This window comes from Vitis vinifera, chromosome 5 (genome assembly GCF_030704535.1).
Source record: "Vitis vinifera cultivar Pinot Noir 40024 chromosome 5, ASM3070453v1".
Taxonomy (NCBI): Eukaryota; Viridiplantae; Streptophyta; class Magnoliopsida; order Vitales; family Vitaceae; genus Vitis; species Vitis vinifera.
In genome coordinates, this window is record NC_081809.1 from 3,371,209 (window position 1) to 3,398,964 (window position 27,756).

A 27,756-nucleotide genomic window follows, 5' to 3' on the forward strand; every position below is an offset into this window, starting at 1 on the left:
CTTTCTTTTAAGTGAAGAATATATCTTTATTGCAAACCTCGAATGGCATATTTGACAAATCTTTTCATACACTCTCCTAAGAATTGATTCCCATGAGATTCTCTCTCTCTCTTTATACACTAAAATTTGATATGTACCTGTGAAAATGAAGCATTCAGCACTGAAGACTGCATATAGTCTCAATAAAAAACTATATTTTCCCACTAAACAAACATGTTGAGTAGGTAGAATGAAGTTCAAATGCAATTTTTGCTAACATCCTCAAGGATCTTTCGACTGCGACCACTAAAAGCATCTTGCTGAAAAACCAATCAAATAACATGGTAGCAGAAACACTTAGTGTTTCCACTTTCAGAAGCTTGAAAAGCTGAGAAACCATCCTTTTAGAAGTTTGAAAAGTTGAGAAGCCGTGAGGATGGTGTTATGAGGACAGCAAGTGGGGTTCATATTGACCTAAAAGGCAAAGACAAGATGAGACATGCTGGGTCATTCATAAGAGCATATCTCAGCAGGAGGATCACTTGACTGTTTCACTGGGAATTTTCTCAGGTAACAGATTCCTGCAAACATTTACCTTGCTTACCAAGCTCTTTGAAATTTTCTTAAGGAAAATCATACTTCATGTATTGAGGTCATCATTCCATAAAGAATTGGCAATATATTTGTGGACTGGGTTTGAGTCATTATATACAACACAAGCTACACTTCCAAATTGAAGACTGTCTTACAAACTATTAGAAGGCAGAAAACAGATACAGAAAATAAATTATAGGCAAGTTGATGCCTTTGAAGTGCGGTGATTTGTTCCAAGGATGATCACAATTACAGTCACATCATCATGGTATTTCCTTCTCCTACCAGCTGGGATACTCATTAATTCTTCCATACTGAAACCTGCAGTGAAAATAATACCCTTTTTTTAAGCCATGGGCACTGAAACATACACTTAATTATAATTTCCAGTAAGGAAATTGACAGCATCAACTGAAGGCAAGTTTAAGGTTGTCTGTTAATAGTGTTATTCTAACACATTTTTAATGTTGTTCTTTTGTTTCCTATTTTGACGTATGAAACTTTCAAGTAGAAAATTTTACATGTTTGAAAATTCAATATATCATCTTCTTAGTTCACTTGGCTCGATATGTTTGACAGATTTTACTACCAGGAATAGGAGTGTGTACATGTTTTGGAAGAAGATGACATCCTAGAAACAAGTCTCTTATTTCATTTTCAAGAATTGTATGCTGTTTTCAGCAAAGTATCAGTTTTCCTATCTTTCAAGCACCATTCTGATGGGAGTTTTGTGAGAATATTCCCCAAAAGACGTTTCACCTCACAAAGATTCAGAAGAATGCTAAATTCAAAACATTAGAACATATTTGCAGAAATGAAAGATAGAGCATGGTTACAGATGAACAACTTGGAATAGAATGGAGAATTCTCTGAAATGAAACACAAGGCTAAGATATCTAGGATTGTACCTGCACAATTTGCTGCTCTCAGTACTAGCTGTTCCAATAGAAACTTTGCTGGATCACCAGAAGGATTGGTCAAAATATAAGAATGGACAAGCTCTACCGCCTCATCATTGCTGAAGAAGTCAAACAAACCATCACTCCCAACTATAACAAAATGATCGGACTTTGAGATATTGTGGACATTCAATGATGGCTGTGTAGAGATATATGGAGGACTTAAGAGGTTCCGAACTCGAAGAATACCCATCAAAGCATCATTCAGTTTTTTCTGCAGAAAGAAGCCATAAAGGAAAGAAGTTAACAAAAGAACAGCAACTCATGAGAGAATATGTAAACATGCATGCAGTAGACCATATCCATTAGTTCCCACCTACTACTCTCATTATCCAAAACCAACACAATAACGTTTTATTGTGTCGACAGAAGCTTTAATGCAAACAATGTTAGTTCAAAAAGACAAAGATAAAACAATCCACACAAAGGTATACAAAGTTTTAATGTGGTTCGGCCAAACATGCCTACATTGCTCCACCGGATGTCTCCTATTCTCCCTCACATCTCTATTCACTTCTTATGGTTTTTATAGGTTCATCTTCATCTCATGACTTTTTCCCCTTATAACCTACAATATTTATAAAGATATTCCTAATAACTTTCTTTATTCTATAAGGAAATCTAATATTACAATAACATATCAACTTAGGAAATATTCTAGAGAATATTCATTACAAAAAGGAATTTACACTAATTTGGAATTTGAGACACTTTCCAACACATTTTGTGATTTTTGGAATGAAATGAGGGAAGAGAACTTTCCCTCTCCATTTATATCCTCCATGACATGTGTAACATTCACAAACAGGGCTGCCACAAAGAAACAAACTACAGCTATTGATATATTGGATCTCTTATGGCAATGCATTTTTCCATGAGGAAAATATCTAGGCATCATTTAGAAGACAGATGATAAAGAGTTCATTTCCTCTATCATGAAGGAATCCTGGTTCACCAAACAATAATAAGACCATGTTATGAAAGTATGAAGTGGCACTTTTCCTTTTTGTAGACATGAAGCATGAGTAGGGGTAACTTATAATTGTTAATTATCCTCAGAAACATAATCGCAAGCTATGATCTGGAATATAATGTTTGTTGGCCTAATACAGGGGCCTATCAAAATAAAATATACTAACCTGTTTCAGGTAACCAACTCCCAATGCACGAGTAACCTTCAATTTTCCTTTTACTCTCCCACCAACAATTACTGAGGGATCATCAGGATGATCACATAGAAGCTGATTTCTTTCAACTTCATTATCAACAGTATGACTGTCTGTGAGCTGGATGGCTTTCAATCTCTCATCCTCATTCATGTAATCTTTAGTATATGTTGCCAATACAGCTCTACTGTCTCCTAAATTCACTGTGTACAAATCGTTTCCTATGAGAAGCACAACCAAAACACAAGACCCAACAGACACTAAATCAGGGCGATCTTCCATTTCCTGCTCAACCATGTATAAGAAATCATGTTCTGCCTGACTGAGAGAACGTTGGAGGCTATCAAGCACTCTATGCCTAAACGAATCAGATATCACTTCCATTTTGGCACATGGTCCTTTCCTGGTGAAATTGTCAACACCTATATCCTTGCTGCTGTCAAATTTTGAAACAATTTTTTCCACATGGCTTAAATTACCATCATCTAGAATATTTTGGAGGGAACCATCCAAACCTAAACCATTGGAAGTTCTAACAAACTCCTGTTCTGATTCCCAGTCCAATAAATTAAAGTAGCATACAATAGTTTCATACAATGTTCCAGCCAGAAAATCAGCTGCATCTCTTCCATTGAATCCATCATAGATTGCACAAAAAAGCCACCCATTTTCTTCAGAACAAACAGCTTGAACTCTGTCTTCACCAGCAGCTCCACCTGCCACTTGAACTTCCATAGCATTTAGGAAACCATCACTTCTGGAAGGAGCACTCATGGATTTCAATGAATAGGAATCATTTTCAAGAGCCTCACTTTGTGTGGATGGACTGCAACTTAAATTTGACAGACTACTTTGTAGAGAAGATGATAAGATATCCAACTTTGAAAGGGATGGTGAAGAGGGAACCCTGCGAAATGAATTGGGGGAATCCCAACTAGGAAGTTTTTCTGCCCCAATTAAACCATTGCAGATATTTGTGTTTGCCAATGTGGCATTGGCGCTTAAGGCAGCCCCAGATAAGCAAGAGAAACTGCTGGTTCTTCGGACATTAATCCTAGGCATGATTTCATATCCATTGGAAACCTCACAAGTGATACCATTGTTGCCATTACATTGATAGCCAAAACTTACTTTAATATCTCCTTTAGGACTGTCCATTAGTTCTTCTTCCATGATTTTTGGCTGCAACAGTATGAATATCTCTGTGGTTAATTTTTTTAACATAAAGGAAAACCACAAGTTGCATTTTAAGCAACAAAATATACAGTTCTTTTAATCAACTAATTTTACAAATTATACATGCTTTTCATAACAACATGACAAGTTCATATTATCATACTACGAATAAGTCCCAATAATAGGCTGAACATCCAAAACATTTTAAAATGCAGAAATGCATACAGCCAACAGAAATGTGTAACAAGAGAGTTCATGCTTTTGCATATTTATACATGAAAAGCTAATTGAGTTTTAATACATGATAATTGAGTTAAAATTGCAAATTTCAAATTTAGCTCAATATTTAAGATTTTCCATGTGCCAAAGGCCTTTTTAACGCAAACTTCATGTAGGATAGGACCTCATCAGGCTTCATCAGTTAACTGCAAGCTTATATAACATTTTAGGACTGAACTGAACCAAGCCTCAAAATTCCAACTACTTGAGTTGGCTAAACATTCTTTTCTGCCATTCAGCTTCATGTAGAGCCTTATCCTCCTTTAAAGCATAGAACATCCTGCTGTCTAACTAACTCATTCATTTTCAGAAATTAAACAAATAATAGATAGTGGTCATGGCAGTGCCCCTTGGCCCAAATTCCTCTATCTAAACAAGACAACAAATATGATGAGACTGCTTTTATTATGGTGGGTGTCTAGTTTTTTTGTATTTTTTGGGCCAAAACAAAACAGATATCCCCAAGTTCATTGAAACACACCAAAATCCATGTACACCACAAAAAAGAAACAAAAAAAAAAAAAAAAAGTCCATTAAACTAATCAACTAGAAGAGGAGTTTATTGAGAAAAAGGTGAGAACAAGATACAAATTCAAGCATGAAACTCTATTTATATCAAAGGATATCATTTCCCAAAGCATTCATAAGTTCCTTGATGGGTACTGTCAACAGCATACACTAATGATCCGTTACACCAAAACAAAAACTAAAACTGGATCAATCAAAGTCAGAGCTTCTATTGGCATTAAACAACAGCTAAACAGAACAAAATAAGAAAAAGAAAAATGAAAAAGGAGAACATATTAAAACACAATCAAAGAGAAACCAAAAAAAATGAAAAAGAAGAGCAGAGCATGAACTAATGGTGTAGAAAACGAAAACCCATCTTACCAGCCTGATCATTTAAATGGGTATTTGAGAACAACAAAAAGAAAAATTGAAAAAAGAAGAGGAACCGAGAAACTGTAGTGCTTTCTATTATTCCGACCTATCAAAATAGAAGCTGCTTTCTATAATTCTTCAATATATATACACATATGTGCGCGTAGAAAATTGTAAAAGCCAAGTCGTAATAAAACTAAAACTATTCCACAACTCTATCAATCACCTAATAGGTTAGAATAACAAAGGAATTCCAATTAATTAGGACTCTTACGCTATTCGCAATCAAAAGAGGTAGAAATGAAAGAATGTCAATATATGCCCACAAACGCAAACATGATCAAATGGAGTCGAAAATAAAAACCCACCTTACCTTTTCGATCCTGCAAGTGGGTATCCAATCAGAAGAAGCAGAAACGAAAGAATGCCTATATACCCACAAACGTATGTACAAAAAGGGTATGCATGAAGTGTTGGGGGCAAGTGGTAGACAAGCCAAAGAGAAAAAAAAAAAAACACACACACACACAGATCTGAGAGAGAGAAAATAGGGAGAGAATCTGAGCTCACGAATTGCGTGAAAGAGGCGGAGGATTTGAATGGCTGTGAAGACTCTGCCTAATTTAAAGAAATTAAATTTTGGTTGGCTTGGGCCGTCTCCACTGCCGGTATTGTCGTTTCCAAGTTGGACGTGGATTATTCGATTAAAATAGATGAAATCTTCCCTTTTCTAACAGTAGTTTGGATATTCATGAAGTATGTGTCCAGATAACCTAAAGTATCTCTTCCGGTTTTCCGGTCCAAAACCAACCTCACCTAAACTATCCCTCCCGGTTTTCCGGTCAAAGAACAACCTCGATGAAGACGCGTAGGTGCGCTATTTTGAAGTCTGGATGGTAACTTTTCATGAATTTCTCATCTGTCACTGTGTGTTTTGTAGTAAAAACATTTTGTCTACAAGTATTTTTACAAAAAAAAATCATTTATCAAATACCTACTTTTATAAAATAAAAAATAAAAAACTAACTTTTAAAATAAAAATATTTTTAGAATCACGAAATCTAATCCTTTATCATTTTTCAACCCTAAAAAAATATTCTTTTTGAACAAAAAAAAGTCTTTATCTTTTCTTGTAAAAATAATATATTTTTTTTAAACACATATGTATTTAAATAAATATATTAAATAATATTAATGAATTATTAAGATGTAGAATTTTTCATTCCTTTGAATTAATTATTTTTTTTCTTTTTCTTTTTTTTTTAACTAAATGCACTCGCCTTTTCATTTAATTACAGATGGACCATTGCAACACACACGTCACATCATTTCGTTTGTGGTTCGGGAATGCAGCTGTTTGCTCCCCATTTTTGGGTAATTAAGATTCTGTTTGATTTAGGTTTAGAGCTTCAATAATATTGAAAGCACGAGAAGTACACGAAACCTCAAGCGTGAAAATTAGAGTACGAAAAAGTGGGAATACGCGTTAAGACTCATAATAATAGTAATAATAAAAGGTTGAAAGAGAGAGCAAATGGATCGGGGTTGAAGGTGCTCAGGTGGCATGTAGATCACGCAAGCTTCAGCTAGGTGGTTCACCACAGCAGGTCGGGTGTGATTTTTGAGGAGGGCTCAGCATCCATGACCATAGGTTTTTACGATATTTTCCACAAGGGGAGAGACAATTTCGTGCCCGTTTCTCGGTTTTTTTCCCCTTCACTGGCTGCCCATTATCAAAGAATCTATAGGCCGCCAGGTGGGGCTGGGGATTGAGACCCTTAGAGAGGTTGCAGCCCCAAAACCATAGAGAATGAATCTAATGTGCGGACCCGATTCGTACGTCTGCCAAGTACACTAAGCCCCACAATATGATGATAGGGACGTTTCGAATTACTATAACCGCACAATAATCGTTAAGACTTTCTGATTCATGTCTTATCCCTTTGAATGATCTGAGACTCTGAGGCAACCCGACACCTGAGAATTTGAACAAGGACCTGAAACTACCGTTCAACTCGACATATCGAGTAAAGTCAATTCTGTTGTGCGTCCATTCTGAACCAACCATCAGCTTCCATGTCCATTTCGGGTTTATTTCCTTCCTCCCATCACTTGATTTTTCTACACAAGTCTTATGTAAAAAACCGATACTATTATTTAATTTTATTTTCTTTCAAATTTTAAAATTTTCTTTTCTAGAAACTTTTCTGCAAAAATATCTCAACATCATTCCCACTGAAGGCTCTAGAACTGTTTCTTTTTCTTTATCTTTTAAGAAACTCTGCAGCCCTGAATAGATTAAGATGTTTTGGGTATAACAAGTGAAGTTTCATACAGTATTTTCTTCTTTAGTAAATACAAAGGTAAAGCATGAATGCAGCAGAGAAAGTAGGGTGAAATACCAAGAATCAGGAGCCAATGGTGTAATATACTTTTGTGACTCCCTTCTTTGTCCGAATTTGAGTAACCTGAACAGGAATTACAAGATATGAGCTACATCAAGTTGAAAAAATCTACTACCTAAAGAATTTCCAAATTCCAACCAAATTCAAGATTAGAATTCTAGAACATGAATGATTCGACCCCTAAGGCTAAAGACCACAATTTACAACCCCACAACAAGGTTAGACAGCTTAAAATTTCACAAGCAGTGAAGAAAAGGCATCGGTTTCAATCCATTAAACAGTCATTAATAAGCATACTCCACCATACAACATAAAATAAGACTAAAAAAGGAATTTTCATAAAATTCAGGCAGACGCCTTGGCCATCACTATCATCAATTTTACCTTTCATTTTTCTTAATCGGGTTTATTATGGAAGTAAGGCAGATCTAACCTAATTTTGTTATTTCAATTCTCTGACAGAACATATTTGTTATATGCATAATATCCTAAATTTTGGTGGAAAGAAGAGAACTAGTTTCAACAAGACTAGAGATCATAGCTGATAATGATTAATGGGACTCGTCCCAATATGTTATCTTGATACTGCAAAGTGTGACAAAACGGTGAAATCAGTGAACTGTACTGCTTTCTTCTTAACCTAGAAACGTAAAAAGATGCAACGTCTGAGTTCCAGGCACAAGAGGACAAAGTCAAACATCAGCACATATGAAATCACCTTCACGCTTATGATCTCTGAAATATCGGAAACATGAGTCCCTCCACAAGGGCAGCCAGGATTGTCCCCAAGCTTTAAAATACGAGGATTGCTGCTCTGCATGGTGGCAAGGACAGATAAGTTAGTTTTTGAAAATGGCCACAACTAGTTCATATAGCACCCAGAGTTGATAAAAGAATAAATCAGCAAGCAATGGAACAGATAATCAGAATCAGCATACTGCAAGGCCTGATATGGGATACCGCAATTTGTTACAACAGAATATTTTCTGGATCTGTTCTTCAAAATGAAAACAAAAATGAACACGATCAAATTAGACTGTCCATGCATGAGCCCTACCCTGGATTTTTCAAACAGAAAAGTAGATTTACAAGATGGAATAGCATCAAATCCACAGGGGAATGGTTGCAATTGTCGGACCTTTATAGAAGTGAAGACTAATCAGGTGGTTCAACTCAACCTAATCTCCTCATACATATTTGATAAACATCTTTAAAGCTAAGTCATTACAATATCTTTCATTATAAAGGCTAATTTATGTCATATGGGCAATACATTCTTCATGAAGTACAGCAGAATAGGAATCGAAATTGCTACAATATTTGTTATAGAATACTCACCTTAGGTATATAATCAGGAAGGCAACCACCACAAAGTTCCACAGCTTCTGCATATGGTAAAACAACAGCAGAAACCTGAAAGAAAGAGATAGAAGTGTTTCAAAAAGGACACAGTATATAGAGTATGTGAATTTAACCGGAAAGAAAAAAAAATTGAAACATACTTTTCCCCCTCTAGAAATCAATGCATTAGCATCTAGCTCCAACTCCTTTTGCTTGCCTTGCAGTTCATTCTGTGGAACCACACCTTTATATTCAACAAATGGTCTGGAAAATGGAAATTTTCATTAATTCCAGTTCCAAGAAAACAGATTAAGAAGCAAAAGTAACTTTGAATATACATCAGTCAAATGTTAATGTATCTATAATTTTCTATTTTTTGTTTTTTTAATAAAGAAGAGTATCACCTGGTTAATTACACTAATATCTCCATCACATTGATCCCTACATGGAAGCCTCTTAGCAAACCACATTGTTTTTCTAAGCCTCTAAGAGGTCTATTGATGATTGAAAAAGTCGTTTTAATGACTCAAAAATAGGAAAAAGAAATTAATTGACTACTTGTGGGTCTCTAGGACATTTTGAGATAATAAAAAAAAGCCTATATAAAACATGAGACAAACAAAAACATATATTTATCCCTTCTTCATACAATTAAAGTGCACATCAATTATGGGTCTCTAATATTCTTTATATAGTATGAAATTCACACTTTACAACTTGTTTAAAACATACCCATCAGGAAAATGGTAGCCTTTTCCTGGCTCTAAATTTCCTAATCCCACAGTCCGCATACATATGTCTAGCAAATGCCCAGCTGAGTGGAGCCTGCACAAAACAAAGTCAAGAGATGATAAATAATAGCAGTAACTTGGTTTTCAACAATCACTTTCCTTTTCATACCTATTCTTATATAGACTCAACCTTGAAGGTCACGTATCCAACTTTTGCTTACATTTAGTAACATGAAGCATCAAGACTTATTTTTGGGAGCATGGGGCAATCCCATGTTATAACAATTGGCCCTTGTAATGCTGTCTCCGATGGAGGCAGTTACAAATCCAACAACTTGGAATGACCTCACAATCAACTCAGACTTCAATCAACATAAGATTTCAAAAGGGGTACCACACTATTCCCCCCACTAGTAATTTTGGGTGGTTGTTGCACATAGTATCACTTACATACACCATGTGAACTTCCATATTACACTGCACATGTCAACACTAACCGATGGTGCATAATGGGTGCATTTATTGCGATATGAAAAGGCACACCCCTCAAGAATTTAATACATAAAAAGTATCAAACAGTGGCAAACAAACGGCCCTCAAATGTCTGCCTTCTGGCAGATCGTCTCCCTCAGTGTTTCCACTTTTTAAGAATACTTTCAAGATCTTTACAATGTCTAGCTCCTCTCTCTCCTGTATGACTCAATTTTCCTTTGCTTGTTTTCATCTCCATTACCATTTACTACTGCAATGGCAACACAAAGAAACCTAAACACTGGTGAAAGATGTTTAGGCACCTTTATGCAGTAAACTCTGATGTGGGGTTTGAGTCATTCCCCATAATGAAGAACGATTTTGCTATACTTAGTAAAATCTGGGTCTTCATTATTCTCACTTTGAGGTAGGGCTAAGGATCCCATTTCACCTTTTGGTTTTTCTCTTCTTCTACTTCTTTAAGCTTGACTCCTATCAGGTCCATGCTTATGTAATAAGAAGTTTGATGAGCTATCTAGTCATTAATCACCTTCACAGACTAGACCTTGGCTTTCCCAATGTGTTGCTTAAGGTTATGTTTGGTTCTAGAAAGTATTAAAGAAGGAAAAAAATTAAGAAAAATTATTGTCTTGTGTTTGGTTGTACTATAAAAATATAAAAGAAAATCAAATATAATTAAACTTGGTTAAAACTTGTGCATTTTCAAATTATTTAATCTTTATATTAAAGAGTTAAAATAAGTGAAATCATTTTGAAATAGCATATAGAAATAATTTATTAACTTTAAATCTATTTTTTTATTTTTCTTCATTTCTTCTTTCCTTCTACTTTCTTTCCCTTGCATTTTTCCCTCAAATTTTCTAAGAACCAAACATAACTTAAACCGAAAAAGAAAATACATACTTCCTTTCTCCCCTTTGAAAATCATATTCCATAGTGCTTAATATGCCTAACTACAACAAAGGTTGTAAGAGTGGTTATATGAGGGTTTGAGGGAATTGGGACTTGACTCCCAAGATGAACTAAAGCTTTGGGATGTTCCAAAGAGTTTTGGCCAAGTTGATGGGTAGTCTTGCTAATTACAACTCACTTTTATCTTCTTACTCACAATACCTATTAGTGATAGTGATGATTGCGACAAATTCAATTACTTGCTATCTTCTAAGAAGATGTCAATATTAGTGAGGACATTAGAAAAACCCAGCCACAAGAAATACTGGCTATTAAGGAGGAGACTAGTGAACAAGATAGTCTTCAATTTCCCAAGTGCCTATTTGGACCATCTATGCATGGACGAACCCCCTTGCCACTATAAACAAATTATTCCCTGAATTCAAGGCGCCATCAAGAAATGCATACTTCCCCTCCTCCAATACTAATTTATTCGAAATGACAAAATATATCCTACCATCCTTACCGGCAAGTGACTCGGCAATGTTCCTCAAAGGAGCAAGAAGAGAAAGAACACAACAAAAGGTTGTTCTTAGCCAAGTCATCATCAGGTTATAGGGGAAAAAAAAAAAAAAAAGAAATCCTGCTGAAGCATCACCTAGTCATCAAGAGGTTGCAAGCAAAGGTGTTGAAGAGGTTAATTTTGATGTAGCAGTAATTGAGAAAACGAACCTTCAGCATGCCTATGCAATGAATGAACAGAAGCATACAATAGTTGATCTGTAGGCCATTGGCCCAACAACTAAGGCCTGTCATCGCAACCCCCAATCTAGATCTTGGCCACTAGAATGTTTATGAGGAACTTTTGCAACCATTCTTAGTTCATATTCCTAGGAAAACCCCGCTTTCCCCCTTAGCCTAAATAATGGAAATAGAGAACGCCTCAAAACTCTTTCCACCACCACTCTCAAAAATCAAAAAAAAAAAATGGCTATAGATGAGAGAACTTTTTTTACTTGCCTTTACTTAGGTAAACACACTTTCATAACTAACCCCTCTCTAATGCTAATGCAATTGCTATCCATTTTCACGGGCATAGTAGGGAAACTGACTGACCATGACCTTCAATTCCTAAAGCTAAGAAGAGTCTTGGCAAAGGGTAGTGAGTTGAAAGAGGTGCTATTGAAGCTAGAAGGTGAGGCCACTAAGTTGGAAAAAGTAATGAATGAACTTGATAATTTGAAGAAAAATCATGATTAAGCAGTCAGTCATCTTTCCAAGTTGTCGGAGAGGAATAAAAAACTTAAGTATGAGTTAGAAGAAGCTGGCATCAAGTCATCCCAAGGGGAAGAGCCATGCACTTCAAGAATTGCAATCCAAATCTATAGCTCAACTTAAGTCCCAAATGAGGACAGATAGAGACATTAGGTATGACATTGGCTATGGGGAATGTCGAGTAAAATATGGCATTCCTCCTTCAGATGAAGAAGTGGAACAAGCTGACAAGTCAGAAAGTGGTTCCAGGAATGGTAAAGTTGTTGCTGCTGCTGGGGACTAGTGAAAGGTGTATAGAGGAAGATTGCCAAAATTTTGCAAATTGAAAGTACGGTTATAGATATGGTATTTTGATACAATTTAATGGTTGTTAGGGGTGAGAAATAGCTTTAATCAAGGTTGCTACATTTTACTTTTGATTAAGTAATATTGCCATAAGTTAAACTTTACATCTTCACTCTCAACTAAGTGCTCATCTTTTCAAGCATTGTTAGGCATTTACATCTTACAGCTTTCCCATCTGTAACTATATAACATTCACACAGGTCTTTACTGTTGACTCCATATTATAGTATAAACCTTGAATGTTGAGCATAAAAATATATTATATTGAATACACAATGATGGGGGAAAACCTTTTAAAGTTCATTCAAGGAGGAAATGGAAGACCTAAGTAAACTTTAAGTAGGATTTATATTAATTAGAATTGAAGTAGGATTGGTATTTGTTGGAGTCTAATTAGGATTAGTTAGTTGAGTTATAATATAATTAGAATTTGAGTCATAATAGGTTATTAGAGTCCTAGTAGACTTTGAATGTTATAATTAGAATTAGAATCATAATAGGTTATTAGAATCCTAGTAGATTTTGGATTTCTTAGAGAAGCCTATAAATAGGCTAATCAATGTAAATCAAAAGGATGATTGATATTAATAATATTATGTTTTCTTTCATTGCAAGGTTGCAACCCTCAATGGTGAGACTCCATTGATTTTCTTCTAAGTGAGACTCCTAGAAAGCTTTAGTGAGACTCTAAGGTTTTTAATCTTTTCTTCGTTGTTTTTTCTTTTTCTTTATTTCTTATCTTATATTTTTCTCTACCATAAAATTTATTCTTTATTCCTCTTCTTACACCTAAAAATAAAACCCTAGTCCACCTACCCTTGAGTGTAGGCAACCATCCTAGGGTTGTCCTACATCACACAATCTACTAGATACCATAGGAAATTATCAAAATGGGTTCATAAAAGAAGCATCAAAATAACTAAAAGTACTTTTTAAGGTTCAAAATATTCTAAGGATGCCCCAACTGTTATCTATCTAAAGTTTGGAGCCGACAAGCTCTATCCCCAATTTCCTCACACATGTAGTATGGCCCTTCCCAATTTGGATGTTTATTTAGGGTATAATCAAATGACAGGCTTTATTCAAATCTGTATAATCCATGCACATACGCCATTTCTCATATTTGGCTAACCAACTATAATACTTAACTTCTCAAATAAACCTAACTTCTAATAATCTCCTCAACTTCTTGATTGACCATTTTCCACTTCTCAAATGATTACTTCTAATACCTTAGTAGATTGGTGAACAATTCTGATCCACATTAAGCTAATGAACTACGATGGAGGGATCAATTCCTCTCATATCCTACAACCTCCAAACGAATACATGTTGATTAGGTGATAGAAAATTGATCAGCTCAGACCTTTCATGCGGTTGTAACTATATCCCGTTTAACAGTTCTTTCAGTCTGAATGATCAACACTATTCACCTTCTCTCTATCTTTTACAGCAAAGAAAGAGTCCCCTCTTTTTCTTGACACCTATAATAATTGCTATAAGTATCTCCGAGTATTTCCATCACCCCTAGAGTTATTGGAAAAAGTACCTTCTGATGATAAGTAGATAAGACAACACACATCCAATGAATCTATCCCCTTCATATTTTCCATCACCCCTTGATTTATTAGAAAAAGTACCTTATTATGAAACCAAGATTTGGTTAATCTCGGTTTTGATGATAACAAACCAAGATTTAGAACTAATGATTTTATTTCAAGTGTGATTAGGCAAGACGATTTCCAAAATGATAATCACAAAGACAAATCAAGGCAAAGAGAAATCATGAAGAAGAAGAAAACCTCAAAGAGAAGTGTTTTTCAAAACCCAAGCTTCATAAGATCTCTTTGTAAGGTTGTTGGTGCACTAGGATTTTCATGCATTTCATTCTTCACTTATGCAACAAAATCATCCAAGAGTTATTTTGTTTTAAATATTTTAAAATTTGATGATTTCATGTTTTCAACTAAAATCTTGTGTCAAATGTTTTCCAAACTTATTTAAAAGGTTTAAAGTTGAAAAAGTTGGTTGTTAAGCCAAAAACAGCTCAACCGGTTGAACCGGATGAAGAACCGGTCGACCCCCACCTCAACCGGTCAAGGGGCGGTTGAAGTCCAACGATCACCTGCCAAGCATTAAATGCTAATGACTAGTCAACCGGTCAACCCCCAACTCGACCAATCAAACCCCCAACAGCTAGTTTGGTCTTTTTCCTCAAAAGGCTCCAATCTTCATTGTTTCATGAGCTTAACCTTCCTAAATCTTTTTTTAATATATTTGAGCCTTGGGAGAGTGTTTTTTAGTGCACCATTGTTCTAAAACTTGCATATCTTTAGTGCACCATTCAATCCTAGTTTTCTTGTATCATTTGAGCCTAAAGTTTTGTACTAGGAGTTTGTGAAATTATTTGTATATCTTTAAGAGAAAGAATCTAAGTGTGAGGTATCACTTGAGGGGTTGTTCAAGAGTAGAGTATCTCTTGAGAAGTGTAAAGGGTACTTGGAGCCAAAAGTCCAAGAGGGTGGACTGGATCCATAATCCAATTGTATGGCTTGAAGGCTTGATTTGGAAGCCTTGAATTAGTAGAACCTCAAACTTGGGATTGAAGCTAGAGGAGAGTGAATGTAAGCCGGGTTGCGCCGAACCACTATAAAATATTGTGTTTGCATTTTCTCTTCCCTACTCTTTTACTTTATATGCAGTTGTCTCTATATTATTTTATTATATACTTGCATATAATTGTCTCTTACATTCACACAATTTAAATTTACAAAAAGAGACCATCACCCTATTCACCCCCCCTCTAGGGTGATTACCATAGGTTTGGATTAGCCTAATTTTTCTAACACTTATAATGATAAGTAGATAGGAAAACACACGCTTAATGAATCTATCCCCTTCCCAAAATAGCGTCATATGGGGAAGAACATCAACTATCAAAAATCGCACCATTATTGTAACCAATCCTACAACTTCTAGCATCAACCAGAACATGCTACATCTTGTAGTTGGTTATTGGTAACATCAACAGCAACACCTCATTATGAGGATATACTATTGTACCCTTGGATACGAATGGGAAAACAACATCATGGTTGTTGTCTGTCGTCCTAACTGTAACAAGTCAAACATGTCGAACTTGATTAACTTCACTCATGTTGCCTAACTTTTTGGTATGCTGGCATCCTACTACTCCTTCAAGATTCAAAAAAATCTTCATCATGAATCACAATATAATTCTTGGTATTACAGCTCCACCTTCAGAACCTTGTGCAACTTGCCTAACTAACTGTATTTGACCACCATATTTTGCAACAAGTTGACTGAGTTTTCCACTTTTTGCATACATTTCAACAACACTTCAAGCTATGGCATTCCTCTGTACACGATGATACTTAAAATAGCAGCTTTGATTTTTTTTGGAATGGTCTCCTTCTGGTTGTTAGCCCACCAAAAGTCAGGCAAATTAACTAGCTCTTGGAAACTTGTTCATAACTTGCATTCAACTTTGCAAACACCGCATCTCAATCTAGGGGTATCGCTTTACCTGTTTAGAAGCTGTCTCCACCTTCTTGGTTCGCATCCATCTTCCTTTTAAGGCAACATCAGAATGAATGGGCCCTCTTCTTCGCCTAGGAGTTAGTGGCAACAATCACCTTGGGTCAGAAATATGGCCAACTCCTCTTATAGACCAACATATTCACACACTCTAGTGAAAGTGTCCTTAATGTTGACACAATGTTTCTTGTGGAGTGACTTATACAAGTTGGACTTAAATGGTGACCCTGTTTTGAAGCTTATCCTCGTAGTGGAGTCATCAAACACTTTAACCTACACAAAGCTAAACTAAAACATTTTACATTGTCATGGTGCAAGCTTTCTCTCTCTGACATCCTTATACCTAACCTCATATAATATGAAATGGGCCCTCTTCTTCACCAAAGCTTTCAACTTATTCAACTGCTATTCCATTAGCCCTTTCTGTCTTTGAGGTTTGAGCATAAGACGGCATTCTCCTTATTTAGATCTTTGTTCTGCTGCATCACCAAATGCAGCCTCTACTCTTACTGATCCTATTGCTAGTTAACTTGGCTTTGCAAAAGTTACAACAAGTCACCAGCAATGAATGATATCCCTGTACTTGACTCCACCTAATGCAACATTCTTCCTTTTTAAAAAAAAAAAAATCTTGACACAGATGGCGCCTAAGTGTAGGAGACAAATTGGGTTTCCAATGACCCTTTTCCTTTTCCATTCCCTTTCTTATATGGAATGAACATATCCACTTTTGCTTACATTTAGGAACGTGAAGTAACATGGGACAATCCAATGTTATCACGATTGGCCTTTGTAATGATGGCAGTTACAAATCCAACAACTCGGAATAACCCCACAACCAACTCAGACCCTAAACTTGGACTTCAATCAACATAGGATTTCAAAAGGGGTACTACAACAACAATTTTCAACCTAGCATTAGAAATTAATCAAAATTGTACTGTCAACAATCAGATTGAGGCCATTCTATACCTAGAATTGAGTTTGCGCCGGGACTCATCCACGTGCAAAGAAACTTCCTTCCCTTTCTCGAGTTTTGATTCCAATTCCTCATTAGAATTCTCGATAAAACCATAGTGAAATACCTATCAAAAAGCCAAACGCATTAGAAATTAGGGAAAACAGAAGTAAATGCATAAATCAGAGAACTGACAAAAAGAAATTGGATTCCAAAAACTCACTACTCCGTCCTTGGATCGAACATCCTGTACTATGAATTTGATGTCAGACTCCGAAATGGCTATGAAACCGGTGTCAGAGGGCTGACCACCACCTTGGGGATGGAAGATGGTAGAATCCAATATCAAAGCTCGTCGACCATCATCGCCCTTCCGCAAAAATGACAAAAAAAAAACGAAAATTAAGGATCATAACAATATCCTCAAAACCTCAGTTATGAAACAGATAAACTAGCCAATACGCAACAGAACAACGTATGTTAGGAATACAAATTTTCCCCCAATTTGTAAGGGATTTTCCAGGCAACCAAAAACACAGGAAGTAAGAAAAGAAGAAAAGGAAAAAAAAAAACCTTGAAGAAGGAGAGTAGAGTAGCGGAGGATTGGAGCAGGAACATGTGATCATAGTAGAGAAGCTTGGTAGGGCTCCAATCCATGGCTGTGTATCCACAATCCACTAACTGAGCACAGTGCCGGGTCTTATTTGAATCATACCTACACTCCTACTTCGTGGAGATCATTCGTAGAAAGAGGATGCTCTTTGACCGAAGTATTTTATTTTTGAATATATATATTTCCGATTTCTGTGATTTTATTTGAAAAATAATTTAATTTTTATATAAATATTTTTTATTATTTCAAATATTTATACATAAAATTTAAAAAATAATAATAAAGATATTTTTGTACAAATGAGACCAAAATAAAATAAGGTTAAATTTTAAAACTTAGATTTTCAACGATCTTTTTAATTAAATAACTTTTTTAGTTTTTATCCAATTAGATTATAATTAAATTTAATTTATTTATATTGTATTTGTCACATCTCAAATATTACATAATTAAAAAAACAAATATTTTTTTATAAATATATTAAAACATGCCAAAGAAGATCATGCTCCGTTGTATACAAGTCTTCTACAATGAGTTCTTAAAGACACATCAATAAAGAGAACACAGAAAACGACTCTCTTTTCTTAGCATAAACTCAATGAATCTATAAAATAAAATAAAGATGAGTGACCTTATATCTATGTACATCTTTACACATAAAAATAATTTGTTTTTAAAAAAAAGTTTTTCAAAGATGAATGAAATTGCTCTCATATTGTGTCTTTTAGCCCCAAACATCCATATCACCTCAAAAAAAAGTCTCTCTATTGGTAACATACACCCCATAAATACCAAATGTATTGAAAATCAACCGGATATGATCTAAAAACTCTTCGACTTTACGAAGAAAACATTCTAATTTAGGGTCAAAACAACTCAAAAACTTACCCATCAATTCCAAGTCAATGGGATTATGACTCCAATTCATATCTAATGCTAAAATTAATCCCATTTATATTAACTATATCATCTTTTATAAATCATTGTGACATAATAAGCCTATTAAAATAATATATAAATGTTAGTCATGTCTAATAACCACATTCAGCCACTTGGGCCTTAGCGTGTCAATGACTAGTCATCGACTTGGAGTGGGCATTGCACCCACTGGTCCGAAAAAGAACAGAACCAACAATTTGTAAAATCAATTTATGAACCAAGATGGGAATATATCACAAATCCATCATATCTTCTTCACCCAATTGGAACAACCTAGAGTTTGTCTTACTTGATAAACATAAGCCCTAAACAAACATCCCTCATCAAGGTTGTTTGAAAATTTCCAAGTTTAAAGCAATATGTAAGCAACTGAAGTAGAGTTAATATTGCTTGGTAACATAGATATTCTAACACTCAAATGGGGAAAAACCCTAAATTCATGACTAGTAATAGAGGAGTCAAAAATCCTTGCACACGCCTACCTCCCTACTACACGCAACTACATATTTAACATTTTTACTGGATAAAAAGCTTGATTATCTTTTTCTAATGCTGTCGGACTTCCGCCTTCTTCTTCTGCCAGAGCCGATCCACAGCGCTGTCGGCATCTCCCTGAGGAACCAAAGATAAAAAAGGGAAATGAGAGCTTGCAGATGACAATTGAAATTACTTCAACTGCATGATGAAAGCAGGAAACAGAACAGAAAGGGTTTCCATGCAAATGGTAAGTTTGGTGAAGAATCATCATGCAATGAACCCACACAAATGTTTGTCACAGAATGATGAGAACTTGCTACATAAACCAATGGCTTCTAACAAGATCCCATGACACTAAAAAAGAATTAACAAACACAAGCCACTTACATTTGATCCAGGGTTGGAAGTCTTCAACTTCATTCAAGTAGAAACATCATTTAAGAACACAATCATATGCATATCATCTTCGTTTTATTTCATTCTCATCATCTCCCATATCTTCATCTCATTTCCCTCTCATCATTAACAGCTTGGTGTGACAAGGTATGGTTTGTAAGCATTAATACATTCAACATTTTTTTAAAGTTAAGACTTTTCATTAGTTTTTTTTCCCTGCTGCCACTTTTGAATCTTCCTCATCCTCACCCAAATCCCGTATCACTTAAGCCATGCCTCAAGGGCCATAAAGTCATTCAGTGAACTATGGTTGTATAGCATAAACAATTTTTTTCAAGAAACTTTTCATCGGTGTTTTTTTTTCCTGCTGCCACTTTGGAACCTTCCTCATCCTCACCCAAACCCCTTATCACTTAAGCCAAGCCTCAAGGGCCATAAATTCATTCAATGACCTATGGTTGTATTGCATGAATTCATACACAAAGGACCAAATTATCAAATCATTTGTGTTATCAGGACATGTAATTCAAATATTTCTCACTGACACTACCCGTGTCCAGAATCAACTAATTTAGTTATCTGGTTAATTTCACTTACCCCGTAAAACTTCACTTAGCCACCATTAATTTGAAATTTCATCAAATACTAAGGTCAGTGAAATTGCCGGTGAGGGAAATTAACACTTTTTAATTGTCGATTAAATTCCCACATATGTATAGCAGACATGTGTAATCAATTCAATCAAACTAAACCCAGTAACACAAAAAAGGATCCAATTATTCAAACAATAATGAATGGAAGATTGCCAATGGCATCAATAAACTAGCATCACCCTTTCTTCACAGCAAATACTTCAATTAACAAGAACTGAACTGCAAATTATAGTACTAGAAATTCAAACAGGTAAGAAAAAGACCTGAGCACGGACAAAACCACATAGAGCGAAGGTGGAGAATTGACCAGTGAACACTCCGTCCTCGTCCACATGCCCTATGTTTATCTGAACAGATGCATGGTCCTTTGAAGTAATTAGCCTATTTGTGGCAGAACTGCAATTACATATCATGATTTAGAAAAATCAACCAACCCGAAAACCTTGCAGAAAAATCAAAATTATGTTCAAATACCATTTCCTGGGGATGTACAGATCCATGTTTTGACCCTCTTCGTTCTGCATTTTGCCTTGTGTTTGCGACTACACCGAAATCTGTAATTTTTTCATGATGCAAAATAGTTTAGAAGTGGCTCAAACCCTGATTCCACCAGTGGAAATCTGAACTCCGATATGAATTTTTTTTTATTTTTTTTTTTACGGTCCGTTTGGTTGTCGAGAACTTGGGGAAAAAAAAGAAGTGAAAGACAAATTTAAATATCACATTCTTATTTAATCTTCTCGGAAACCAAAGGAAAATTAGAAGAGAAAGCATACCAGGAAACGTGAAGGACGAGAGAAGCTGCAGGGAGCAGAGTTGCAAACCGGCAGACCTTAAAAGGGCAAAACCCTAATATGGATGGGCCGAAAGTCCAGTTCTTACAAGTCGGCCCATTATATGAGTTGACTGGGCTTAAGGCAGCTTGGGCCCTTGGATGATGCTTGGGCGTCTAACGAGGGAAATTAAAAAGGTGTTTTTAAAAACCACTTTGAATCTGATAATGGGCTTAAATGCCCTCTTCTTCATTCCACTTTAAATCCCCAATCTAATTTGTATCCTCCGGGCGGCCATAGCCGGCCACCGTGGTTGCCAGCCATGTGATTTTTCACATGCACTTTTTTATTTAACCATAGAAAATAAATAAATAAAATTGAAACTTGAACCAAACTTTATTTGTTGATGGGATACCCCTGGGGCCTAGTGGGTCATCTGAAATTTGTAGTCTTGCACAGATCTTTTTGGGCTTGTGGAAAATTGTTCCTATCTTGAAGGGCTTTAAATGGCTCTCATAGAATTTACCATGGCCCACTTGTAAAGCCCAATTGCTACTCTCTTTTGAAGTCCTTTCCCATTCTAAAGGATTGTACACTGAAGTTTGAAATAGAACTTGGTAGAACACTTACATAAAATCTGAAAATAAAAATCCTAAATAAAAAAATTTAAATATGGTATATGAAAAAGAGCTGTAGCCAGACGCGAACCCACAATTTCTGCGCCGAATCCTCCTTGATTTTTCTTTCATTCTCTCGAGAAAGTGACAACCCACTTTGAAGAATGATGACAAATAGATAACAGGAGAAGTGAGTGGTGCACATGAAATGAATTCATGCTTAAATTATAAGACAAGGGATATGAAAGTCAAGTGGCATATGCCGTAAATACTCGGCCACCTAATGGCATTTCCACAAAAGCTCTGAGATATAACTCAAAAGCTGTCTCCTGCTCAGCTCAGAAGCGGAAAGAAGAGAACAAACGCAGAAGGAGATTGGAAATTTGGAACAGAGGAATACAGGAGAGAAGCCAAAATGGGGAACTCATCTGCTTTTGTCCTCATCTGCGCAATCATGGCCGTTCACATGGTGCTTACATCCTCAGCCGTTGATTTCAGCGGCGACCACCTCCAGTTCCAGCTGGGCTGGATTCCCGCGAGATCGGCCTGCCAGGGCTCAATCGCGGAGTGCCTGGCCGGAGAAGAGTTCGAGATGGATTCGGAGATCAACAGGCGCATATTAGCTTCCAAGAGGTACATAAGCTACGGTGCACTGAGCAGGAACAGTGTGCCGTGCTCACGGCGGGGCGCCTCCTACTACAACTGCAGACCTGGCGCTCAAGCTAACCCCTACACTCGCGGCTGCAGTGCCATTACTCGCTGCCGCCGTTAAGCTTCTCTCCTCCTACCTTTCTCTTATTCAAAATTTACTTTTATTCATACAATTTAATACTGTCTATTCTATTCTATTTCCCTACTCGATCATGTTTTTCTTTTTTCTTTTTTCTTTCTAAATTATGTGTGTGAAATGGAGAATTGGAGAATTGTATGGGAGAGAAAAGTAGAGGATGTATAGTATGAGAGATCGCCTTTCACTCTTGAAGAACACTATGTTGTTCAAATTGAAAATGTTTCCTGTTAAGATCAGTATCTGAATAAATAATCAAATTCAAAAAAAAAAATAGTACCATCTGTGTTTGATCTGTTTTCATCTGATCAATAACATGACTGGAGTTGGTTGGATGAGAAATCGGAATATTGTCATTAATTGCTATGGTAGGGTTGGTGGGATGAGAAAATATCAGCTTCTGTTGGTTTACACCAGACGTGTGTTTTGTTGAATTTATTTTCCATATCCTGATGGGGCCATTGATAATACCTGTCTCTGGTATTTAAACGGAGAATGAGAATGAAAACATGAACATGCAATTTGAAGGGCCTTGCCTGCCATGTGAATTTTCAAACATTCTCATTACTTCTTCAAATGGTTCAAATTAATTATTTGACATAAACAATTAAAATATCGAATATGTGAACAAAGAAATTAAGTCCTATTTGAAAAATATTTTAAATCGTAAATCGGTTTTTTATTTAAAATGTTTTTTACTTTTAAAATAAAAAATTTTAATATTTTTTATTTTTAATAACAAAAATCAAGATATTTTCAAAAAATAATTTTTAGTTATTTTTAAAATAATTATATAAATATAGAGAATAATTAAAAATAAAAACGTTTTCAAAAAACAGTTACCAATCAAGCATGTGTTGAGCATCCAATTAAGTAGTGTGTTTGATGGAACTGGGCATTTTCATAGTGTATTTGATGCTGTTATTGCCCACACTAGTTTCCTACACCCAAATTCTCCAATGGAAATTGAGTTGATCAAAGATCTTATTGAAGCCCTTCTCATTAGTTAATAATGGTCTCAAGATTAACTGTTAATCAAAGGTCTGTTCGAGTAGGTTATGCCCACCATGTGTTCAGGCTAATGAGTCTGGGTCAGCATGCCTAAAAAGAAGAGGAATTAGGATGAAACACACATTCCAGTGCTTTGATCAATAAAGCACAAAGGTGCAGGGGAAGACTAGAATTGCATTTTCTTCCTTCCTTCCTCCTTTTTCCGGGTATCAAAAGTTAAAGGCCTTCATGAGGAACCATGGACATGAATCTCTCAAGTTTTAAAGAAGATGCTAAATATATAGATTACAGACCAAACCTTCTAGCATTCAAGGAAAGAAAAAGATCCATGAATCTGACATTAAGAATCACAAGATATCTTAATTACAAGTCTCAGGTACATATTCATACCCTCTCAAAGTAGAATTATCAGTCTTCAGGTTGAAAATCAGAAAGCCGGGAACAAAAGAGACAGAGCAGTAGAAGCCTACCCGTTTAAAACAAAACATGCCACTGCTATCCTTATGCTGAATCAACAGGAGACTTGGATTCTTCTGGCTTGGGCCTTGGGGCGCCGGAAGATGATGGGGAGCCCTCTACACCCATCTCAGTTCTCAGATCATTGATGCTCTGCTCCAACTCATCTATCCTGCTGCCCATCTCATCAAGTGCATCACAGTCAAAGAAACCAAGAATTCACTCCATTTATATATGGTTCCATGGTGGAATTTCAAAACATAGAAATAAAGTAGCATCATTGTATTTTCATAAAATTTTAAGGCATAGTTCTTCCATAAACATTTAAGTCACTACAACAGCTGCCTCTCCTTCCTCCACTTCCCTCAACCCCCATCCAAATTGTACAATTTTATGGCACAAAACTAATCTTCACTAGAACTGGTGCTACAAAAGTACCAAAGAAAGTCGTTTTTTAAAGAAAATTAAACTGATCCTGAACATGATCCTAAAAGATTCAAAAACCAAAACAACACCAACCAAAAGCTATGAAAATGAATTAAATGATTTTGTTCCAATCAGGTGGCCAAAATGCTCCTTCAATGTGGGTTAAAAACTTAAGGCTAGGTTTGTATCATGGAAAGTGTGAGGAAAAGGAAAAAAACAAAGGAAAGGAGAAGTAGAGAAAGATTTTTAAAAATACAAAGTTTGATGTCAACTAATTTTTTTTTCCCAACTTCAATTTTATTCTCCTTTTATAGAGAGAAGAATTTTAAAAATTTACAAGTTTTTCAAACAATTATCATTTATTTCATTTTCTTACACATTTTTCATGACAAACCAAATATGAGAATTTGAGATTTATTTCTGCTTTTCCCTTAACAAGATCAAAATGTCTAAAAGCATGCTACATGTGGCCCAGAACGAGCAATTAACATAGACAAAACAAAAGGATATTCTTTGTTACGATGGAGTCGGACATTGCCTGGAACCTGGATTGCTGCAAAATACAGTAACAGATGCAACATAACCGAATTCGTTAAACAAAGGCATGGGTCTGAATGGAAATTCCTGCCAATAAGTGAAATGACAAACTCACCATCTGCTGAAGGAGATTTTGTACCTGAAAAAGAACGATGCAAAGATTCAGCTAAGGGCAAGGCCTTTGTTCACTTCAACTAAAAAACTAAATATTGCAATTTGCATAGAGTGCATCATATTCCATAGACAAGATTCCGCTAACTACTTGTTTTATTTGGTATTCAATAATCACTAACCCAATAACAGAAAAGGAAAGAGGAAACCTCATAACCCAATAACAGAAATGGAAAGAGGAAGCCTCGTATAGCAAGTACCTAACTGCATATACCACAGGGATACTAAAACGATGCATTAATCTAAGGTTGTGAGGAAGGCCCATTTCCTTAATTTTTTTGAGATGATGCGACTTAGAAACATAAATAACATGAATGTTTACTTAATCAGAGAGAAAAAAAACTCACAAACGCTGTCATATCAGCAGTGCTCTGTTTTGGATCATCTGAATCTTGCCCATCCTGCCAAAAAGGAAAAACCAAATCACTGCTAAAGAAAAACATTTTAAAAGGAGCAATACAAACCACAGTATCACATAAGACTAAATATGCAACCAGTCAGTCTAAAGCAGTACTGGATAAAATACATTTATGGCCATTGAAGGTGAAGTCAATGATTAAAATTCAACTGGTTCCAAAAAAGACCCAGTCTTGGTATTTTTATTATTGTTGGTATTGGTATCGATTTACATCTCAATATTGACCTTCTTTCTAAGACAAAAACAAAGAACAATCCCACAGTTTCTAACTGATACTCATAGCTTTTAGGATGCAGATGAACATTAGTATGAAATGTCATTACTTCCTCTTTCAGAAATTTTAAAGATATGGATTACTGTTCCTTTCTCTACACCAAAGGCACAAAGCTTAAATAGTTGGACCCATCTCTAAATCCACCTCTCTGAGGAGACCTTCCTAACAAGAAGGTATGCTGGATAAGGCTTCTAAGCTGGTGAAAATAAGATTTCTAAGCCTTCTGAAACTTCTTATTCATAAGTTAATTATTATGATTATGAGCAGCCACTCAGATTGTAAATGAAGTACCACAAATATTTCACATTGCTAACTTTAACATAAAGCATGCCAAAACCCTCTAATGACTACTGCAGAACTTATAACCCAAAATATCAGAGAGAACATAATTATCTTCTTTTGAAAAAAGCAAGATGTATAAGTTTTAAGAACCCTTTAAAGCTAGATAGACTCTCACTTGAAAGAACTTCTTATCTTCCAATTTCATCCAGTAACATCTTATCCATTGCTCTGTTTTCCCAATCAACAAAGTCTTACCCCAAAAGTACATCCAGAACAAAAAGAGTGATTACTAGCCTTACGTAATATTGTTTAAGCAACATGATCCATACTTGCTTGGGCACACACAACTACTTATGCTATCCACATAAATCTTATTTTTACGAAAGAAATTGGGGGTATAGCATCTCAAACCTTACACATCATGCTTTTAAACCATATAATTAAAGCAATAGGCTAATAGACACTTGAAATGATTAAACATGCTCATGGGACTCAGTACAGAATTTTTTCACTCCAACTTTGACAAAGGGTTGTTGGTCAATGCATAATAATGAAAAAACAATTCTGTGTGCTTCCTTATTTATGTGGAGGGACACAAACAATAGTTTTGAATTTTAAGTCAAAACATACAACCAAAATTATGACAAGACAGTGGTCTTGAAAGTCAATTAGCATATCACCAGATATTGAAAACAGTAATAATTACATAATAAGTCACACAACAAAAAAATATACAGCGAAGTTCTCATTCACAGTTAAAACCAGTGCTGTGAAAATTTGCTTTATTGGGCACGCAATAACAACCTTTCAATCCTAAAATCATCACTAGGTGAAGTATCGTATAGTCTGAATTTAGCAGTCCATTGCAACTTTGCCATAAAACAATTTTTTTAAGGTAATTGTACCAAAGTTTTACAGGCCTTCAACTCTAAATTGGGTGTTTTTATGTCTTACATGTTCATAGCATTTCATTTCCATTGTTACCTCCAACAGAAACTAATTCTAAAAATCTCAAACAATTTTTCCCCTTGAAAAACAACAACAATGGAGTGCACGCTGATGCACATTAGAAGACAAACTACAACTCTCCGACCACAGAAAAGTAAGGAACAGAAAAACAAAACTCGAATCTAACAATAACATTTCATTTTTTTCTTATTTTCCCGTCATACAGTTCATAGATCTCAACTAAGCTTATACATTCATTGTCACGGATTCCAATACCCAAAAAAACAAAAACCAAAAATCTTAGTTTATTTTCTTTTCCCTGCATTTTCTCGGCAACCAAACAGCGATTCAAACAACAGAACTGAAAAAATATATTCTAAAAAACAAAATAGAATCGCCTTAAAAACAGATCAAAAGGTACAAAAAGGGGATCCTCAGATTAAAAATAAAATAAAATAAAAATTCAATTTCAAAACCCTAACTGAATCCATGATGAAGAAACAGATTCGAGAAATGCAGAGAATGGAATTTTCGGATAAAAGAGGTCAATCGATGAACAATTTTAAAAAAAAAAAAAAAAAAGGTACAATTTTCCTTAAAGCAAAATAGATTTACCATTTTCGAGTCTAGTGAAGGCTTCGAGTCGCTCTTTTCCTTTTGCAGAGCCACAGAGCAGATGCAGAGAGATGTGAGGAGAGAATGATACCTCAAATTTGAGTACGCAATTACGAATTTATCCCTGCATGGCTATTACGTAATTTTATCAATGTCTTTATGCATTTTTACAACGAATTTGCCCTTCTCTGGGTATTTATACCAGAAATTAATTATATTTGAGTTTCATAACCAATAAAAAATGAGAAAATATAAATTAATAAAATTATATTTAAATTGTTATTTTGGTATAGGAGTAACTAAAAAAATTATTATCTTCAACCAATATTTCT

The 27,756-nt window shown here is 35.5% G+C and overlaps 4 protein-coding genes across 10 annotated transcripts in view; 1 reads left to right on the forward strand and 3 right to left on the reverse strand.

Annotated features, from left to right (window-relative positions):
• Positions 1–643: 643 nt before the first annotated feature.
• On the reverse strand, positions 644–17,821 carry LOC100244170 (probable protein phosphatase 2C 40). Of its 6 annotated transcripts, XM_002273564.4 has the most exons (9): positions 17,605–17,821; positions 17,255–17,401; positions 17,046–17,158; positions 9,514–9,606; positions 8,943–9,045; positions 8,779–8,853; positions 8,159–8,254; positions 7,438–7,503; positions 1,659–1,746 (listed from the first exon to the last, which is right to left on the reverse strand). In XM_002273564.4, the coding sequence occupies exons 1-8, from the start codon at positions 17,686–17,688 to the stop codon at positions 7,444–7,446; spliced, it is 771 nt and encodes a 256-aa protein (XP_002273600.1). In that variant the 5' UTR covers positions 17,689–17,821; the 3' UTR covers positions 1,659–1,746; positions 7,438–7,443. The 6 variants fall into 6 exon arrangements, with proteins under 6 accessions (XP_059592767.1, XP_010649743.1, XP_010649741.1 ...); XM_059736785.1 differs by lacking the exons at positions 1,659–1,746; positions 7,438–7,503 and having other exon boundaries at positions 7,682–8,254; XM_059736784.1 differs by lacking the exons at positions 8,159–8,254; positions 8,779–8,853; positions 8,943–9,045; ... (2 more) ...; positions 17,255–17,401; positions 17,605–17,821 and adding exons at positions 644–894; positions 2,672–3,880 and having other exon boundaries at positions 1,482–1,746.
• Positions 17,822–18,814: 993 nt separating this feature from the next.
• Positions 18,815–27,756, reverse strand: part of LOC100266516 (small ribosomal subunit protein eS21) — an 85,027-nt gene continuing 76,085 nt past the window's right edge. The window contains exons 1-4 of one of the 2 annotated variants that reach the window (XM_002273480.5): positions 20,886–21,612; positions 20,584–20,663; positions 20,373–20,505; positions 18,815–19,195 (exon numbers count right to left, since the gene is read on the reverse strand). In XM_002273480.5, coding sequence (XP_002273516.1) covers positions 19,130–19,195; positions 20,373–20,505; positions 20,584–20,633 — 249 coding nt within the window. In that variant the 5' untranslated portion in view covers positions 20,634–20,663; positions 20,886–21,612 and the 3' untranslated portion in view covers positions 18,815–19,129. Of the gene's footprint in view, positions 19,196–20,372; positions 20,506–20,583; positions 20,665–20,885; positions 21,613–27,756 lie in introns of those variants that run through there. The other variant, XM_059736786.1, reaches the window with a different exon arrangement.
• On the forward strand, positions 21,682–22,560 carry LOC100261311 (protein RALF-like 33). The gene has a single exon (XM_002273350.5). It carries the CDS (start codon positions 21,915–21,917, stop codon positions 22,269–22,271), a length of 357 nt encoding a protein of 118 aa, XP_002273386.1. The 5' UTR covers positions 21,682–21,914; the 3' UTR covers positions 22,272–22,560.
• On the reverse strand, positions 23,556–27,598 carry LOC100264903 (heat shock factor-binding protein). The gene is made up of 5 exons (XM_010651444.3): positions 27,425–27,598; positions 25,235–25,288; positions 24,832–24,855; positions 24,690–24,732; positions 23,556–23,944 (listed from the first exon to the last, which is right to left on the reverse strand). Exons 1-5 carry the CDS (start codon positions 27,425–27,427, stop codon positions 23,799–23,801), a joined length of 270 nt encoding a protein of 89 aa, XP_010649746.1. The 5' UTR covers positions 27,428–27,598; the 3' UTR covers positions 23,556–23,798.